The 17,715-nt window shown below is 40.1% G+C and overlaps 6 protein-coding genes across 6 annotated transcripts; 2 read left to right on the top strand and 4 right to left on the bottom strand.

The window, feature by feature from the left end:
* The first annotated feature begins 456 nt into the window (after window positions 1-456).
* LOC18993914 (leucine--tRNA ligase, cytoplasmic) lies at window positions 457-4,392 on the top strand. Its single transcript, XM_006417491.2, has 3 exons — window positions 457-588; window positions 758-4,027; window positions 4,184-4,392. Exons 2-3 carry the CDS (start codon window positions 771-773, stop codon window positions 4,185-4,187), a joined length of 3,261 nt encoding a protein of 1,086 aa, XP_006417554.1. The 5' UTR covers window positions 457-588; window positions 758-770; the 3' UTR covers window positions 4,188-4,392.
* Window positions 4,393-4,517: 125 nt separating this feature from the next.
* LOC18993915 (glucuronoxylan 4-O-methyltransferase 1) lies at window positions 4,518-5,408 on the bottom strand. The gene has a single exon (XM_006417492.2). The coding sequence runs from the start codon at window positions 5,396-5,398 to the stop codon at window positions 4,547-4,549; it is 852 nt and encodes a 283-aa protein (XP_006417555.1). The 5' UTR covers window positions 5,399-5,408; the 3' UTR covers window positions 4,518-4,546.
* Window positions 5,409-5,891: 483 nt separating this feature from the next.
* On the bottom strand, window positions 5,892-9,530 carry LOC18993916 (probable serine/threonine-protein kinase At1g09600). The gene is made up of 7 exons (XM_006417493.2): window positions 8,342-9,530; window positions 7,982-8,266; window positions 7,360-7,905; window positions 7,097-7,197; window positions 6,900-6,996; window positions 6,392-6,805; window positions 5,892-6,302 (listed from the first exon to the last, which is right to left on the bottom strand). Exons 1-7 carry the CDS (start codon window positions 8,837-8,839, stop codon window positions 6,111-6,113), a joined length of 2,133 nt encoding a protein of 710 aa, XP_006417556.1. The 5' UTR covers window positions 8,840-9,530; the 3' UTR covers window positions 5,892-6,110.
* A 268-nt stretch (window positions 9,531-9,798) lies between these two features.
* LOC18993918 (60S ribosomal protein L21-1) lies at window positions 9,799-11,028 on the bottom strand. The gene is made up of 2 exons (XM_006417495.2): window positions 10,724-11,028; window positions 9,799-10,218 (listed from the first exon to the last, which is right to left on the bottom strand). Exons 1-2 carry the CDS (start codon window positions 10,958-10,960, stop codon window positions 9,961-9,963), a joined length of 495 nt encoding a protein of 164 aa, XP_006417558.1. The 5' UTR covers window positions 10,961-11,028; the 3' UTR covers window positions 9,799-9,960.
* A 178-nt stretch (window positions 11,029-11,206) lies between these two features.
* On the bottom strand, window positions 11,207-12,988 carry LOC18993919 (transmembrane emp24 domain-containing protein p24delta3). The gene is made up of 4 exons (XM_006417496.2): window positions 12,677-12,988; window positions 11,841-12,053; window positions 11,621-11,697; window positions 11,207-11,534 (listed from the first exon to the last, which is right to left on the bottom strand). The coding sequence occupies exons 1-4, from the start codon at window positions 12,923-12,925 to the stop codon at window positions 11,390-11,392; spliced, it is 684 nt and encodes a 227-aa protein (XP_006417559.1). The 5' UTR covers window positions 12,926-12,988; the 3' UTR covers window positions 11,207-11,389.
* A 1,783-nt stretch (window positions 12,989-14,771) lies between these two features.
* On the top strand, window positions 14,772-16,420 carry LOC18993920 (calcium uniporter protein 6, mitochondrial). Its single transcript, XM_006417497.2, has 2 exons — window positions 14,772-15,544; window positions 15,669-16,420. The coding sequence occupies exons 1-2, from the start codon at window positions 15,158-15,160 to the stop codon at window positions 16,167-16,169; spliced, it is 888 nt and encodes a 295-aa protein (XP_006417560.1). The 5' UTR covers window positions 14,772-15,157; the 3' UTR covers window positions 16,170-16,420.
* Window positions 16,421-17,715: the final 1,295 nt, after the last annotated feature.

Genomic DNA, 17,715 nt, shown 5'->3' on the forward strand with positions numbered 1-17,715 from the left:
AAACACAGATCCATATGTCTACTTTGGCGTCTGTGCATTTACATATGTAGTTAATTTTAAAAAGTCACAAAATCAACACCAATCGTCCTCAAAGAACAAAAACCTGCAACACTTCAAAGGAGGAGAAATTTGAAAATCATCTAGCAATACTTTCCTTTTTTTCCTGGTTAAAACTAAAAAAAATTCCTTTTTCTTGCAATTGTTTCTAATTCTCATTTCCTTTCTTTGTTACTTACCATATTCTAAGCATATGGAGTCATTTACCGCACAATTTTCCATTATAGAGACAAAACGTTCCTAAATAACTGGGCTTTGGTTGTGATTGGCCCAACACAAAAAATAACTGGGTTTGACGGGGAACCGGTTCTGGTCCGAGGCTGGTTCAATAGGATCAGATTCCGTTTGACAAATTGGACGTGACGGCGGTTTAGTCCAACGATTTGGGTTTCTCTTCATTTTCCTTATATGCGGAAAAACCCTAGACATCATCTTCGTTATCCCATCTCCCACTGTGGCTCCGTCTCTACCAAATCTCGGATTGCTTTCCCGGTGGGCTCGATTCATTATTCCTGGAAATTATTACTCAAGGTAATGTTCTCACCTTGGTTGCGTTCAAAATTTGTCTTTTGTTTTCCCTCAAGCGAAATTTGTCTGTGATTCTTTTGACTCAATTTTCTATTGTTTCGATCATCTTATGGTTCAATTTATGTAGAAATGGTGTTTCTTTGTTTGATTTTGAATGATTCTCTTTCGGCAGGCATTGTCACGGAATGGCATCTGACACGAAAAGCTACGTGAGGAGAGATCGTCTTCTCGAGATTGAGGTTGCGGTTCGTAAATGGTGGGAAGACGAGGAAGTATTCAGGGCTGAATCTCGCAAGGATCTTCCAAAACCAGGAGAAAAGTTCTTCTCAACCTTCCCTTTCCCGTATATGAATGGTTATCTACACATTGGGCATGCCTTCTCACTCTCCAAGGTTGATTTTGCTTCTGCTTATCATAGACTGAGAGGTGCTAATGTTCTTCTTCCATTTGGCTTCCACTGTACTGGTATGCCAATTAAAGCTTCTGCGGATAAGCTGTCTCGTGAGATCCAGCAGTTTGGGAATCCTCCTGTGTTTACTGCTGAAGACAACACCAAACAAGCTCCTCAAGCTGAGGAGGAGACTAGTGATACGCCAGCTTTACCTGATCAGTTCAGGGGAAAGAAGTCAAAGGTGGCTGCGAAATCTGGTGGACAGGTTTATCAGTGGGAGATTATGCGCAGTTTTGGTCTCTCTGACAGTGAGATAGCGAAGTTCCAAGATCCGTACGAATGGTTGTACTACTTTCCCCCATTGGCTGTTGAAGATCTCAGGGCATATGGATTGGGTTGTGATTGGAGACGGTCATTCGTGACCACTGATGTTAATCCGTTTTTCGATGCTTTTGTGAGGTGGCAGATGAGGAAGTTGAAATCTATGGGAAAGATTGTCAAAGACCGGAGGTATACGATTTTCTCACCTTTAGATGGCCAGCCTTGTGCTGATCACGACCGTGCTACTGGTGAAGGTGTTCAGCCTCAAGAGTACACTCTTATCAAGATGGAAGTACAGAAGCCATTTCCTCTGAAACTGGGTCCTTTGGAAGGAAAGAGAGTGTTTTTAGCTGCAGCTACTTTGAGGCCTGAGACCATGTATGGACAAACAAACGCTTGGGTTTTGCCTGATGGGAAATATGGAGCTTATGAAATCAATGAATCAGGTGATGTCTTTATCCTTACTGAGAGAGCCGCACTCAATCTTGCCTACCAGAACTTCTCGAAGACCCCTCAGAAGCCTTCATGCTTGGTCGAGTTGACCGGGTATGATCTGATTGGACTCCCTTTGAGATCTCCTCTGGCAGTGAACGAGATCATCTATGCTCTGCCCATGTTAACTATTCTGACCAACAAAGGTACTGGCATTGTCACCAGCGTGCCTAGCGATGCCCCTGATGATTACATGGCTCTACATGATCTAAATGCAAAGCCTGCACTTCGAGCAAAGTATGGTGTGAAAGATGAGTGGGTACCCTCCGATATTGTACCGATTATTAACATTCCGGAGTTTGGGGATAAGGCTGCGGAAAAGGTATGCTTGGATCTGAAAATTAAAAGTCAAAATGATAAGGAAAAGCTTGCAGAGGCAAAAAGGTTGACGTACCTGAAAGGATTCACCGAAGGAACCATGCTTATTGGAGAGTTTGTTGGTAGGAAAGTTCAGGAAATCAAGCCCATTATTAAGGCGAAGCTCATAGAATCTCGCGAGGCAATCATATACAGTGAACCCGAGAAGCCGGTAATGTCAAGATCAGGTGATGAATGTGTTGTGGCTCTTACAGATCAGTGGTACATCACGTACGGTGAATCAGAATGGCGGAAAATGGCTGAGGATTGCCTATCAAACATGAATCTCTACTCAGAAGAAACAAGGCATGGCTTTGAGCACACTTTGAGCTGGCTCAATCAGTGGGCTTGCTCACGGTCATTTGGTCTTGGAACTCGTATTCCCTGGGATGAACAGTTCCTTGTGGAATCCTTATCTGATTCTTCTCTTTATATGGCGTATTATACAGTTGCCCATATCTTTCACGATGGAGACATGTATAAAGGCAGCAAGTCTTTAATTCGCCCTCAGCAGATGAATGATGAAGTCTGGGAATATCTCTTCTGTGATGGTCAGTACCCAAAATCATCTGACATTCCGTCGGATGTGTTAAGTAATATGAAGCAGGAATTTGACTACTGGTACCCGCTAGATCTTCGAGTTTCAGGGAAGGATCTTATTCAGAATCATCTGACATTTTTCATCTACAACCACACTGCACTAATGGCGAGTCGCAACTGGCCACGTGGCATTAGATGTAATGGTCACATTATGTTGAATTCTGAAAAAATGTCAAAGTCAACTGGCAATTTCAGAACCCTGCGACAGGCTATTGAAGAATTCTCTGCCACTGCTACAAGGTTTTCGTTGGCTGATGCTGGTGATGGCGTTGACGATGCAAATTTTGTATTTGAAACCGCAAATGCTGCAATTTTGCGTCTGACAAAAGAGCTCACATGGATGGAAGAAGTTCTGGCTGCTGAATCCTCTTTGAGAACGGGCCCTCCATCGACATATGCTGATAAAGTGTTTGAAAATGACATGAACATATCTATCAGATTGACTGAAAAAGCCTACAAAGATTGTTTGTTTAGGGAGGCACTTAAGAATGGGTTTTACGACTTACAAGCTGCTCGAGATGAGTATAGACACTCTTGCGGCAGTGGCGGCATGAACCATAACTTGGTAATGAGATTTATGGATGTGCAAACACGCCTTATTGAACCAATCTGTCCCCAGTTTGCAGAATATGTTTGGAGGAAGCTTTTGAAGAAAGAAGGCTCTGTGGTATCGGCAGGGTGGCCTACATCAGATGAGCCAGATTTGGTTCTCAAGGGTGCTAACAAATATTTGCAAGATTCTATCGTCTTAATGAGAAAGCTTCTAACAAAACAGATCCAAGGTTCCAAGAAGGCTGCTAAGAAAGGTGCGCAAGTAACCGCAGTGGCAGAAGAAAAGCTTAAAGGCCTTGTATATGTGAATGAGCAATTTGATGGATGGAGAGCTCACTGCCTCAAGATTCTGCAAAGCAAATTTGACCAACAAACACGCTGTTTTGCCCCTGATGCAGAGGTACTCGCAGAACTAAGGGAGATATTGCAGAGGGATGGACAAACAGAAAACTTCAAGCAGATTCAGAAGCTTTGCATGCCTTTCCTTAAATTCAAGAAGGACGAGGCAATAGCTCTTGGCACTCAGGCTCTAAATTTGAGGTTGGCTTTTGGAGAGATGGAAGTCCTTCAGAGTAACATGGACTTGATCAAACGGCAACTTGGTCTTGAAGAGGTTGAAATATATTCTGCAAGTGACCCCAATGATGTTGCTAAAGCTGGTCAACATGCTTCGCTTCTCAAGCAGAATCCTCCATCTCCGGGCAGTCCAACCGCTATCTTCGTTAACAGGTAAAAGCTAGTTGAATATGACAAATCTTCATTATATGTGTTTCCTATTAGAACCAGCATGGATACTTTTTTTATTTCTCGTCAACCAAACTGAACCTTTACCGCTGTAGCACAATTATCTGCCCTCTTACCTAAGAATTTCCTCCTGCATCACAGATAGTTCAAAGGGAAAGTGTGGGACATGTTTGAACTAGAAGGCAGGGATTGAAGGCTCGGGAGTTTGCAGGGTTTTTGGTGTTTATGTAATCAGATTTGATTTTCAACTGTTTTGACTTCTTTGCTGAATTTTGGCTCTTTTTTTTTTGTATTGTGTAGTAAGATCGTATGTTCTTTCTTATCAATAATACAATTTCCTTATTACATTTTGTATTCGTATTCCTGTTTTCTCCCGATCAGCTTTCTAAATTTCTTATACAAGCCCGAAACGGGTCTGTCAATGTTCTTTTATGGGAACACTTGGCTTGGGACAGTAATAGAGTAGTTTCTTACGAAGTGACAGGAGAGTTTAGCATGTGTTGGCTACGGGCAAAAGGGTCTATTTGATTCTGATTCTGATCCATCTCTATAGCTAGGGATCACAAAATGCCTTAGTCTTCCTTCCTGTTTCTTCATGTACCCTTGACACAAGAAGGCCATGGAGAAGTTGTCTTCTACTTCCCTGTTCACATCATGCACAAACACATGGGTCTCTCCTCCCTGTTTCCTGTTCCTCGCCATCATTCCCGCCGTGTAAATTGCCGTCATCCTCCCAGGAGCCTCGTCGTAGTAGCCAGTGGGTGCATCGACCATGATGAGATCCCAACTAGTCTCGTAGATTTGTGCAGGCAAACCCTTGAGTGCGAGTTGACACATTGAGTACCTTAGATCACCAATGGCTGTGCATTCAGGCCCTTTCCCGACTTGTATGAGATTGTCTGCTTGGTGTACTTTACTGTCGTATGTTACATGGTATGATTCTAGCATCGGGAACCGCCTCTTGATCTGTCTTATCCATGCTTCATCTTCTTCAAGAAAAACCGTTCGGCCTCCGTAGTTGAGAGAGCTCCACATGAGGCTGTCATGGCCTAGACCAAATACCAAGAAATTACAGGGTGACTTGTTGTCGAGTACTCTACTGCTGACCACTATTTCCTTGAGCGTTTGTTGCGGTGTGATAACCGAAGTCGAGTAATGGATCAGGGCTTGTGCGAGGGAACGCGGTAGCTTATTGCAGGCACCAGCGCAAGGCCCTGATCTCGTCGTCTCATGTGGAGTCTGGTGTTCCTGTGAAGATGTCAAGGTTGAGCTCACGATGAAGATGAGAATGAAAGCAGCAAGAAGACAAACAAGGAGAAGCTTGAACTCTTGGCTATGGCTTGTTTTAGGCCTCATTGTCTGATTCGAATACGAAAACAAAAAAAATTGGGTTTAAAGAATTTACGGACGACTTGTTCGTTTAATAGTTTTTTAAAAATATACATGCTGAGGTTAAAATAGGAAGTGGGGTTTTATGCTTAGACATGAAGGGAAGGGAACGATAAGGCTGATTGAGAAAGACAGAGCAGCTACTTTCAGTTACTGCAAGAAGTAAGAGAGACGAAGAAGCCTTCACTTCAAGTTTGTTGGTAGTTGGTCGACGCTTACATTTCATTGTAGACTCGCTTCTGTATCTATTTGAATATACAGTATATATAGTAATGGCTTTGGGTACGAGTCGGTAATTCGGTTAGAATTAGTTATATTCTGACTATCCAAAAAAAAAATATAAAAAATGTTTTAAAGTGACACCATGTTTTGGCACATCCTCAAAAACGTTTCATACAAGAAACGGATCCAAGTTTGTTTCTGTTAAAATTTTCCCAGGGCAATAATGATTTTCCTTTTTTTCTTTTCTTTTTTAACTACAATCACGACTTTACTAGAGGAAAATTCTACTAACATTGATAATAGATTTTAAAGAATGAAGCAAATTAAACAAATTAAACAATTTTAGCTTTCGACTTCACACAAGAACTCATCAATCAATTGACTCTACATTGCAAAACCTCAAACTTTCGTTCTTCCTTTCTTTCTTTTCTTCTCTTCGATCGTCTGGTCTGTAATGTCACCTGCTATTTGCAGCAATAAACCCTCGAGTCTGTGCATTATCTTGCCTAGTCGTCTTCTTGTCCACCCGAGCTTTTCGAACCGCTACCTGAATCTGTCTTTCATGTTCTTTCAACATATCATCTAAGCTTCCTCCTGCAGAAGCCAATGGCCCTGAGTAGTTCATTCTCTCTGTCTTTTCGCCGTGACCCTAAACAACAAAAATTTAATTTATCCCACAAAAAGAGTTTCACTGCAAAGAAAAGCACCATTAAACGGTTCAGATGTTCTTATTCTTACCGGTATAGATTCTCTGTCTTTTGTCGAATCTCTTGGCTTAACCATCAAACGCTGGGACCAATCGCCATCGTTTTGCCTTCCGTTATTATTGTTATACCTGTCTTCAAGCCACCGTGGATTCGCTATAGCGAAATGTGATCCATCTCTAGCAGCTACCGAGTTTGAGAATTTTGACAATTGAGCTGCTCCGCGTTGAACAAAAGACCGTTGTGTTCTCAGTTCTTTTCTAGGAGGAGACCGACTCGAACCAATCATAACATTCTCTCCATTTCTATTAACCGAAGACACTCCATAACGCGTGTAACCGTTTTGTGCGGTTCCACTCTTCAGTGCTTCGACACGGAAGCCAGCCGCATCTTCATTAGGATTGAACTTTTCACTCATGCTTGTCTGGTTATTCTGCCCTTGACGTTTCTTTTAAAAACAAGAACATAGACCAGAAGTTTGAGGTTACATGAATATAAACATAAAACATATATTATGTGTACAATGCTAGAATCAAACGTACTTGTATTGATGCCAGTGATTCGGCATTGGCATCTGGAGCCGGCACAGCTTTAGATACTTGTTTCGACTCATTCTGTTTACCGCTCGTGCCTTTCTTTCTGGGATAGAGGAAAATTGGGATGCGTCAGTGTTCATTAAGGCATACAAGAGATAGTTGTTTTAACATAAACATTGATACTAGTAGAATCTGGATCTTACCGTCTTGCTTCCTCCTCTCGAAGCTTCACATCAATTTCCTTTCTCGGTTGGTACTTTGGTAAACTTGATGGGTCGCTTGCAAAAGGCTTTGTCGTAAAGAACTGAGAAAAGAACAAAAGTGTGAGACAGATGCATATAGAGTTGCATATTCAAAGTTCTATACGTCAGAAATCTGCAAACTTTAGAAGCTGGAATCTATGATTTAATATATGTTGATAAGTGGAATCTTATGGCAGTTCAGTGTAGATTTCCATAGCTTTTACCTCGCTTTGAAGTGCATGAGCTGTGGTTCCACGGGCATCTGGTTCTACAGATAGAAGAACTTCAACTAGGGCCAACGCTGAAGATGGAAGACTCTTAAATGTCTCGGCTACACACCGCTTGTAAGGATGCTGAGGTTTAAAGATGGTGGCGTGTGGAAGTTTCGATCTTTTCCAATACTCTTCAGAAGGTGAGCCACAGAGTTTGAAGATCTTGTGTAACTGTTCTACCTCGGTTCTTCCAGGCATGATCGGCTTCCCAGTAAAGAGTTCAGCTAGAATGCATCCTGTGCTCCACAGATCCACAGTAACTTCATAGTCTGTTGACCCGAGTAATAGTTCAGGTGGACGGTACCACAAAGTCACAACACGGCTAGTGAGAGGCTGCTTCTGGTGGACCCCGTAGAAGTTGGCAAGACCGAAATCACCAATTTTGAGATTGTTGTTATGGTCAAGCAGCAGATTAGAGCCCTTGATGTCACGATGCAATACACCTCGGCTATGGCAATGTTCTAGACCATGAAGCAGCTGTTTCATATAGCATTTTATCTGCAAAAGCACAAATATTTTAGATGAGAACCCACCAACCACATTATAGTATCCCCAATTGCATATGAAATAGTACCTGTGCCTCAGAGAACTTAACCCCAGGGGTTGAAGCAAGGCCTGCGAGATCGTGTTCCATATATTCAAATATAAGATACATGCTCCCTGATACCCTCGAAGTGATCAAACCCTCAAGCTTCATAACGTTGGGATGGTTAAGCCTTCGTAGGATAATTATTTCTCTTGCCATGAACCGAACACTCTCGGGATCCATGTTAGCAAACCGCACTTTCTTCAGTGCAACTAATTGATTCGTCTCCAAGTCCCGGGCTTTGTACACACTGCTATACGTCCCTTGTCCAATCTAGCATCAACCAGCAATGTTAATCAATATGATCTCATCAGGAATTCCAGATATATAAGATAAAAAAGGACTCACCTTTTCCAACTTCTCGAAAGAATCTGCTTTACGCGGAATCCATCCATTGATAGCTTCTCCAGCAACAGCAGCTAGCCAAGAAGGCCAACCAGCCATAACCTGAGCTCCTCTTTCTCCATTACTAACACTGCTTATTCTAGTCATCTTAGGTTGTTGCAGCGTCCCTAGTTTATTGGTGTCAATGGTGGGCCGTCTCTGGAACACCGATCTGGAAGATTTTCTCTCGAGGTTCGCCTTCTTCTCAGCCTCATCAGATGATATGGGAGTAGAAGAAGCATTGTTCTTGGCATCAGTGGGTAATAACAACCTAAAGGTGGGTTCGTTGTTGATAAAGCCGGCTCTTTCCTCGGATCCTACATCGGCTTTGGTCGAGGAAGCAGAGTTTTTCTTCTTCTTGGGGGTGGTTTTACTATTAGGCTTGCGTCTTCTCTCCTTCACATTGTTGTTGTTGTTCTCGCTATCATTGGCTCGTGTTCCTTTCGAGCAATTGCAACCCATAATTCTCCACAGTTTCCTGATCGGAATCAGGAAACTGCTTGGTTTAATTAGCCTCCTTATGCTTCTAACCTCTTGTTCTTCCTCACTGAAAAGCAAATCCTCCTACCACCAATCCCCACAGGGAACAAAGATTCGAGCTTTTATATCAAATCTGTTTGTGATCTTTATACCAAATTCGAACTTAGATGGATGATTCTACCAATAATCCAATCCCGGAACTTAATGGATTTTGACGCAGATCCTAAAAATTCAAATGTAATGAAATCCTGGAGGAAAGGAAACGAAAAGAGAGGAGATTTTGTAGATCTAAAAAAACTGGGAAATGCAAGCTCAGCAAGTCTGATTCCGATTAAACCGTCGATAGGTATTCTGGGTCTCACTTTTTTCTTATTTTTTCTTTTGAAGAAAAAACAAATTGAAATTGCGGGTAGTCTTCGTCAGTAGAGAAGAAGAAGAATCACGGAGAGAGAGAAAGAGAGATTGTAAGATTATTGGAGAGAGAGAGTTTGGAATCGAATGTGAGTGATTCCTGAAATTGCGAATGGCCTATAAGAAATTTAGGGCAATAACGGATGAAATGAGGTTTCTTTCTCTTGTCTATTTTAGGAGATTCAAATAAGCAAACAGAATAACCAAGAGAAAAGAAGAAGCAGCTGGATTCTATCTGTAGAAGAAGCAGAAAATGACAGAGACCGCCAATGCCATAACGGAGGAGATTGACTCTTTTGAGTTTTGAGTTCAGTGTTTCAAACAAGTTAAAAGAGGAGAGTGTGTTGCTGTCGCTGAGACACTAAGTTATCGCCACGTGTAAGCGCGTGGTGATCTGTGGCCCCCACGACAAAGATATCTCAAATTAGACTCATACTAGTATTTATTAATACTGGGCTTGACTGGGTCGGGCCTAGCTAACTTACTGTTCATTTAACTAAAAGTGAGGACCTAATGATAACACAATGAAAGAGAGAGAAAATTATAGTTATAAAAGAGGCAAAGCTCTGTTTCATTATGTGTCTGAAATACGTCCTAGAGACATTTTAATTGTAGCCAAGACACATGAAAGAACACTCAAAATACAAAACTGCCAAAAAAAGTCTTGAGAAAAAACATTAGGAAAAGTAGAACTAATAGCCTCCTTTGAGATCGTTGACGACGTCGTAAGGGATGGGAGTGACGGTCTCCAAGGTCATACCTTCGACCATGAATCCTGGTTTGGGACCTTTAGGCTGTCTCTTGGTGCTTATCGTCTCACCCTTGGCTTTGGCTGCAGCCTTGAGCTCATCATTCTTCTTCTTCCTCAGCTTGAACTCCTCTGCGCACCTCGACTGCTGCACATGCTCCACACGCACATGGATCCTCTTCCTTATGATCCTGTTTCCAATCTGAGACACCGCCACAAAACATATATAATAAGTCAGTCATTATGATAACCACCAAGATAGGCACTTGCATAAACGTTTCTATGGTTGTCAATAGGATATTCAAAAATTACAGCATATAATCCATAGACTTTAAGCCTAGCTACAGCATTACGATAGCCATGGAACCAAATTACAGCATTGGTAAAATCACGAAGCCAAATAGATAGCATTTCATGTATTCGATCCATGGAAACAATTTTGATACAATACAATGCTCGAAGACAAAACGAAACCTAAGAATTCCATTTTGGAATCTAAAACTGTATCTAGAACCATGATACTGAATAGTATAGGATTCAAAATCCAACAAAATAGCTAAAGGCATACAAGAAATTAAAAGCTATGAGAATCAAACTCAAATCCTGAGCTCAGATGTACACTCTAACCGCACATTTTTCATCATAAAATCACAGATTAACAATTTCCAATCTTATAATTGAAAAGTTATCTATGAGTTGTAAAAGACCTGTTTGTTGACTTCGACACCAACGGCGCGCTTGGTAACGTTCCAGATACGACCAGTACGGCCATGGTAGAACTTGTGAGGCATACCCTTGTGGATCGCACCATTCACCTTAACATCGACGTAATCACCGACCTTGAAGGTCCTCAGGTACGTGGAGAGTGGGATGTAACCCTTCTTCCTGAACGGTCTCGCGAACAGATCCCTCGTTCTCGCCCGAACTCCATGACCTGCCGGCATTTTTGCTGCGGCAAAGAGAAAACCCTAAATGTCGCCGAACTGACGAAATGAGAGAAACGCTCATTTATATCTCTTTTGTGTTTTAGGGTTTCTTTAACGGGCCTAGTCCGAGATTTGGGCTTATTTGTTTATATACCCAAACTAACATAAAGTTCAAATTTTGTAATAACATGTACTATTCGGACACTCAAGAAACTTTTCCCCAACCAGTTTGCGAGAGACAATCTCTTTCGTTTGTTTATCCGGTTTTCAAGAATTAGAAATGATAAAACCTAAAGAAAGAGAAGCTACAAGAAAAATCCGAGGAGAAAATTTTACAGCATCAGTCAAAAAGAGTGTGAACAAGAAAAGAAAGGAGAGGAACTGAATGAATAAAATATTATTCCTTCTACAAAAAAAGTCTTCAAAGGATCTCGATGAGTGAAAGTATTATATAAGCTTTTTCTTCTCGAAATATTGCTTCAAGTAGACTACCTGTAAACCAGAGACAGCAATGCAAATACCCAGCGACATTATACTGTACCAAGCTACACGCGAGTTGGTTTTCTCATTCACTGTCCTCATCTCTGCTTCTCTGCAAAATTGCCATTTTCATCCACAAAAACTTGAGAATGAGGGTCAGCAAATAGACAAGAGCAATGAGTGAATGCATGATTTTACCTGTCTCTTAGGTAGAGTAAATTTTCATGGATGGCTTCGACCGCGCCTTCAAGTTTCCTAATCTCCAGCTCCACACCCTACGTTAACAAGCAAATCAAAATCTCGCAGACTTTACAGAATTTTTTTTGCGGATATACCAAGGATAGTAGTGACAATGTTTTTGAAGCAAAACATAGACAACAAGTCTCTAAACTGTAGTAATATCCTTTGGAAAGCTCACCTGGATCTTCTCTTTCTTAGCAATAGAGTCCCAATCCTTAGCAGCGATTCCAGTCTTCCAGTCAACGTTGATGCTAACATTTTGATTTCCGTGACTCTTTGAATCTGCACAAAAGCACGCCATGTAGTTCCCGGATTCTTGGGTTGTAAATGCAAATTGGCCATGCGTTACGTTTTCCATGTGGTACAGATTGTTTCCATATGGGGATGTCACCTGCAATCAATCAAAATTTCTCAAAATCCAGGACCAGTTCCACATTTTCCATATTTTGATATCTTTTCGAAGTTCCACTTCAAGGAGTGGTCTTACATTAATTCAATGGCACTCTGTAGAAGAATCCATCAAGTTATGTGGAACTAAGCAAAAAACCGTGAATACCAAATACCTTCTCAATATAAGATAAAAACACTTGAGGTAGTAATTATGGTCAGTCCTAAATAAACAACATCACAAACGTAGATTTCATCAACAGCCTACACAAAAAAAAAATTGCATTTTTTCCCAATCTTCATAGCCAGTTACTTATTAGGGTCTTGATGTTACTTTAAAAGAAGGATTAAGCTAAAAACAAGCATCTGAGTATTTCAAATAAATTCGCAAAAAAAAAAAAAAAAAAAAACATTATAAACAATCGAAGAAAGGCATGCACATCATGATGAGCACAATTTTCTAAATAAGGAAACTTGGATCGGGCATTAACACACGCCTTCCTCGTGATCAATTTCAAATATTTCGAGGGAAATTACTTATGGATCAGTTGAAATTAAGTAACAAAATGCAGATCAAATCACTGAACAAGCGAGATAATCAGAACAGAAATCAGAGACAATTATTACCTTGACGGAGATAGTGGGTAAGTTGGAATTGTCCTCTGAGATGATGAGATAATCGCCCAAAACGACGACATTGCTGTGAATTTCTTCGGATACACACTTTGTTCCGGTGGGAGGCACGTCTAGCCAGATCGCCTCACCGACCGGAATCATCACCGGAATCAGAAGGAGGATAAAGAGCGCCGTCTGGAGGCCACAACGCATCCTTGCATTCATCTTCATCGAGCTTTCAAGCTTTCCTATTGTATGCATCGATCGTTGTATTGTGGCGGTGCCCAGATCTTTGCTCTCAAGTGATGTTTTTGTTTGTTCATCTTAATTTTTTCTCTCTTTTTTTGGTTTGTTCTTGTGAAGCATAGAATATTCAATTGGGCTTTTATGACATTAACCCACGGGCTTGAGAAGCATATAAGATTATTGCATTTATTTTTCATATCTGAACAAAAACTATATATTTGTGAAACGGATTGATTAACTTGGTGGTATAGTCCGACTTGTGTCAGGTTTGACATTTCACAGAAATCATCAGTGCAATTTTTTAAGTGAAACTATTATCCTAACTTACCTAACTAATCTCGTTTCCATTTTCTTTTTAATTCATATATATTAATATACGTGCAATTTGCATTCATTAACCCAACATTTTTGCCACTCTTCGAATTCCTTTGGTTTTCTAAAAAGACAAGTTGGTAGACTGAAACTATTTTAATGAGATTAAAATATGTTTGATAATTATATGGCTAGGCTAACCAAGTATTAGTTTAAAATTAATATTATCATCTCTGCTCAGATACAATCTACAACTCATCATGCCATCATTATTGGTAATTAACTTATCCGTTTACGAAAGTACCATAATTGCAAAGTCGACTCAAAATGTAGCATGAATATCTAATCGGTTCAAACGCATTTATCGTTTTATTAAATGAAAGCAAAAAAGTTTATGGTAAGACTAACCATCATATATCACCAGAACCACCCTATAAATTTTCAGGGTTCTCTCTATTGTCGACATCTTGACCTCTTCTTTGTTTGCACGCTAAACCCTCATTAAATATTTAATAACTTGGTCCAAACTCTAATTTGTTTGCCCAACACCTATTTCATTTTTTATTTATTTGCTTGTTGTTGATTTAATAATAGTAACGTTGAAATTGACACTACTAGAAAAAATGCCCTGAAATATAGTTTTCTTTCTATGGAATTAGGTTTAAATTAAATCGCTAAGAAACAAATGTTTACATAACGAATTTGGACCTTAGGTCGTATAACGATCGCAGCTATTCTTAGGGAGAGAAAAAGGGCGAAACAAGGGAGAGCATATTCTAGCCTTCTATTCAATAGAATGCATCAGGAGAGATAGAGAGAGAGAGACCGGTGCAACAACTCACAAGCGGTGGATAGTAGCTAAATTCTTTTGTTCTTCTTCTTCATTCACATTACAAAAAAAACTGTTGAGGTACGTTCCGGTATGTCGAATTACACATAGTCGTGGATGATTTAGATCGCCTATAAATGTAATTATAGCAGTTTTCTATGCAATCAAAATGTAAGTTTTAATATACTAATATGTTTCCTATTTATATAGTCATGGACACTCTGTTTGGTTATTGCCATTTGCTAAAAATCTTAAAAGGTTTCCAGGGATCAGAATTTTCAATTCGACATATGACAGCATTCACAACGAATATTATTGAATGGAAAGCTAGAGAATGTGAGTTTCTAACTTGGGGTTTCCACCTTAGTAAAGAAAAGCAAACATTAGTTTTCTTGCACTCGTGGAAAATGAAAGTATTCAGCGTAAAATTGATGTTTAATAAAGTTTCTTGATCCAAAATGGAGTCTCTTACAGTGCACCTGTACGTGTTGTAACTGTTGTTTTACATGAACTTGATCCGTATATACAGTATTCCGCGTCAAACTCAACTGCAGATGAAAAGGATAGGTCGTACATAAGTGTCTTTGGATAATAATCCTTTTTTTTTTCTTTTTTTTTTGTCAGGAGGGTAGTTGGATAAATAAAACTCCCATAATTATTACTTTATTACATACTTGTATACTTGAACGACAAAATCAAATTTAAGTTGTGGATTCGGAATTCAGAAAGCCATTCTCCATGCTAATAAGTCAAACAATGGTTATTAGTTCCCATATTAGTTTTTCTTTCAAAACAAACAATGGTTAATTAATTAACTCTATTTTCTTCTCCTTTTACCTTTTCCATACCATAAACAAAGTTAATGGCTTCGTGCTTCTCCTCTTTTTCTTTTTCGTATTTTCCTAATCGTGTAATCTTACGAAATTTATAACAGAGATTCTTAATTGGAGCGCGTTAAGTCACTGCGTATCGATTCGAATCATAAAAATTTTCATACTAATTTCGATTCGTTTTTTGTTTTTGGTTTCGCTTTCACGCAAATCAAGGAGCTCAGATCTTCGAATCGTGAAAATACGAAGTGAATCGCGAGAGATAGATAGATAGAAATGTGGTCAATGGGTCTGATAAGGCGTTCGGCAATGTCCTGCGCGATTACAGCTTCTTCGCAGAGGACATGGCTTAGTGGTGGTGGTGGGTTAAGGAGCCTCACCGTCAAAATATCGCCGGAGGAAGAGGAGGAGAAGAATAAGAATAAGGAGTTAACAGTAGCGGAGGCGAAGAGGCTAATGAGGCTAGTGAATGTTGAAGACATGAAGAAGAAGCTTGCTGGTATCGCGGAGAGAGACGTCGTCCCTTACAATGCACTTTTAGAAGCTTCTCAGGGAATGGGTATCGCTAGATCCCCCGAACAAGCTCACGTCTTCGCTCGTGTCCTCGACGACGCCGGAGTCGTCTTGATCTTCCGGGATAAAGTCTATCTTCACCCAGATAAGGTCCGAGAAAAATCGAAAAAACCCTAATTTCTCGGTCTAAATCCCCAAATCGATAAACCCTAATTTCTCGGTCTCACTCACTTAACCATCGAGTTTTTTGTTTTAAAATCTGAAAATTTCTCAGGTGGTGGATCTAATCAGACGAGCGATGGCTCTGGATCAGGAGGATCCCGAGGAAGAGCAAATCAAGGACGAATTCAACAAGATGAGAACCATGAAGGAAGAGATCGATGTATTGGCTCACAGACAAGTGAGGAAGATTCTCTGGTGCGGTCTGGCTACATCGATGGTTCAGATTGGTCTATTCGTTAGGCTCACTTTCTGGGAATTCTCGTGGGATGTGATGGAACCAATCACGTTCTTCGCTACAGCGACTGGGATCATCGTGGGTTACGCCTATTTCTTGATAACTTCGAGAGATCCGACTTACCAGGATTTCATGAAGAGACTCTTCCTCTCGAGGCAGAGGAAGCTGTTGAAGAGACAAAAGTTTGATGTGGAGAGGTTTCAGGAATTGGCGAGGATCTGTAAAACGACGTCGTCTTGCCACGCAGCTGCGTCCATAAGGAATCGTGTTGGCTTAGAACTTGACCTGGAGGATTGTTTGGAGAGCCGCAAAGATTGATTTAAAATTTGGGTGCCCAAGATCATCAGTTCTTTGCAAAAGTCACACTGATTGTTTTCGATCATCTTTATGCTGCTTATACATAAGTAACCATTGATATATTGGAAAGGATTTGGTGTAAGCAGCCATTTTTTTTTTTTGGGTGTATAGATAATTAGATACACAGATGATGGGTTGGATCAAAAGGAAGTATAAATGTTTTGAAAGTAATGCTATGCCATTGGTCTATGGAGTTATGAATGTCTGATTTTCCCATAAAGTCTTGTTTACAAGAGCGCGCGGCTGAAAAGCCATAAGAGACCAAAAAGTTGGCTGATAAACCATATCTTTAAAAATTAATTTCTTTATGAATTAATTTTATTAACAAAAACCAGGTAAATTATACCCTTCTCCCTATGTGTCTCTTTTATTACAAAAATACTAAGGTAAAATCCACCCGATTTATGTCCGACCCGAATACCCAGAAAAAATGGAATTTCTGTCCAAAACAAAAACTTAATCAATTTGAAATCAGAAATAAAAAATTGAAATTATTAAACCGAAAATTAGGTAAACAAAACCGAACCAAATGGATTTAATTTCCAAAACCAAACACATTCGATAAACTTACCAAAAATCAAATACGATCTCCTCTTTCTCCCTTCATCTTCCCCAAACGGCTATCTCCACTTCCTTCTTTCTTTCGAAAATTCTGCAATTTCCCCTTTAACTTGAAACGACACTTGATTTTGTAACTGCTTCTTCTTCAACTTCCCTTTCTTCAATTCCCGTACTATATATTACATAATTTAGCCTTCTAACTTCATCAAGACAAATCCTAAATCCAACCTAACTAGATAGCTAAAATTCGACTTAAGGGCGTGGTATATGATTCGAACGAATCTGTACCCAAGCGCAGCGAAGAAGCAGATATGAAAGATAAAGAACCCGGAATAACACCAAACCCTCTGGCGAATGATGAAGAAACAACCCACGAAGAAATTCGGGGTGAAGAAGAACCATTGAAGGAAGCAGAACCAGCCGGTACGGACAACTGGGACAACTAGGACAACTATTTGCACAAAATTACGTTTGGCATTTGGACAACTGGGACAACTGGGATAACTGGGACAACTAAATCTCATATGATTGTGTTTCTTGTTTTTATCTCAGGATGCCGATGATGGTAGTCAACTGATGGTGCCTGAGAAGCTTTACTTCGGTCCAACCGAGTACAGCCAGGGTTTTTCACATGTTCAAGGAGCCCAACCACATGAAGCCAAGAAGTAAAATGTCTTGTTTATGTTTAAAATTATGTGTTTTTCTTTGTGGTACAATCTTATGTTTTCTGTTTAGGGTTTAGGACAATTGGTACAATTTCCTTGTTTTATTTAGGACAACTCGTACAACTTCCTTGTTTTATTTAGGACAACTCGTATAACTTAATGCGATATATTAGGACAACTGGTACAACTGCGTTGTTTTATTTAGGAGAAATAGTTCAAAATAAATCAAAGGAGAGTAACAACATAACAAGGGGAAAAAAGGTCAATAAGAAACTGAAAAG

This window comes from Eutrema salsugineum, unplaced genomic scaffold, assembly GCF_000478725.1.
Source record: "Eutrema salsugineum unplaced genomic scaffold, Eutsalg1_0 scaffold_5, whole genome shotgun sequence".
NCBI lineage: Eukaryota > Viridiplantae > Streptophyta > Magnoliopsida > Brassicales > Brassicaceae > Eutrema > Eutrema salsugineum.

Bases quoted from the DNA above. Each gene is read 5' to 3' on its own strand.
- LOC18993914 (XM_006417491.2), top strand. From the start codon at position 771: ATGGCATCTGACACGAAAAGCTACGTGAGGAGAGATCGTCTTCTCGAG.
- LOC18993919 (XM_006417496.2), bottom strand. From the start codon at position 12,925: ATGCATACAATAGGAAAGCTTGAAAGCTCGATGAAGATGAATGCAAGG. The intron at 11,698-11,840 runs GTGAGCTTTCCA...TTGTTAACGTAG, and splicing joins CTAAGAAAGAGAAGATCCAG to GGTGTGGAGCTGGAGATTAG. The intron at 11,535-11,620 runs GTAAAATCATGC...GCAATTTTGCAG, and splicing joins TTACTCTACCTAAGAGACAG to AGAAGCAGAGATGAGGACAG.
- LOC18993915 (XM_006417492.2), bottom strand. From the start codon at position 5,398: ATGAGGCCTAAAACAAGCCATAGCCAAGAGTTCAAGCTTCTCCTTGTT.
- LOC18993918 (XM_006417495.2), bottom strand. From the start codon at position 10,960: ATGCCGGCAGGTCATGGAGTTCGGGCGAGAACGAGGGATCTGTTCGCG. The intron at 10,219-10,723 runs GTCTTTTACAAC...GCGGTGTCTCAG, and splicing joins GTGTCGAAGTCAACAAACAG to ATTGGAAACAGGATCATAAG.
- LOC18993916 (XM_006417493.2), bottom strand. From the start codon at position 8,839: ATGGGTTGCAATTGCTCGAAAGGAACACGAGCCAATGATAGCGAGAAC. The intron at 8,267-8,341 runs GTGAGTCCTTTT...GGTTGATGCTAG, and splicing joins CTTTCGAGAAGTTGGAAAAG to ATTGGACAAGGGACGTATAG. The intron at 7,198-7,359 runs GTAAAAGCTATG...TTCTTTTCTCAG, and splicing joins CTCATGCACTTCAAAGCGAG to TTCTTTACGACAAAGCCTTT.
- LOC18993920 (XM_006417497.2), top strand. From the start codon at position 15,158: ATGTGGTCAATGGGTCTGATAAGGCGTTCGGCAATGTCCTGCGCGATT. The intron at 15,545-15,668 runs GTCCGAGAAAAA...AAAATTTCTCAG, and splicing joins TCTATCTTCACCCAGATAAG to GTGGTGGATCTAATCAGACG.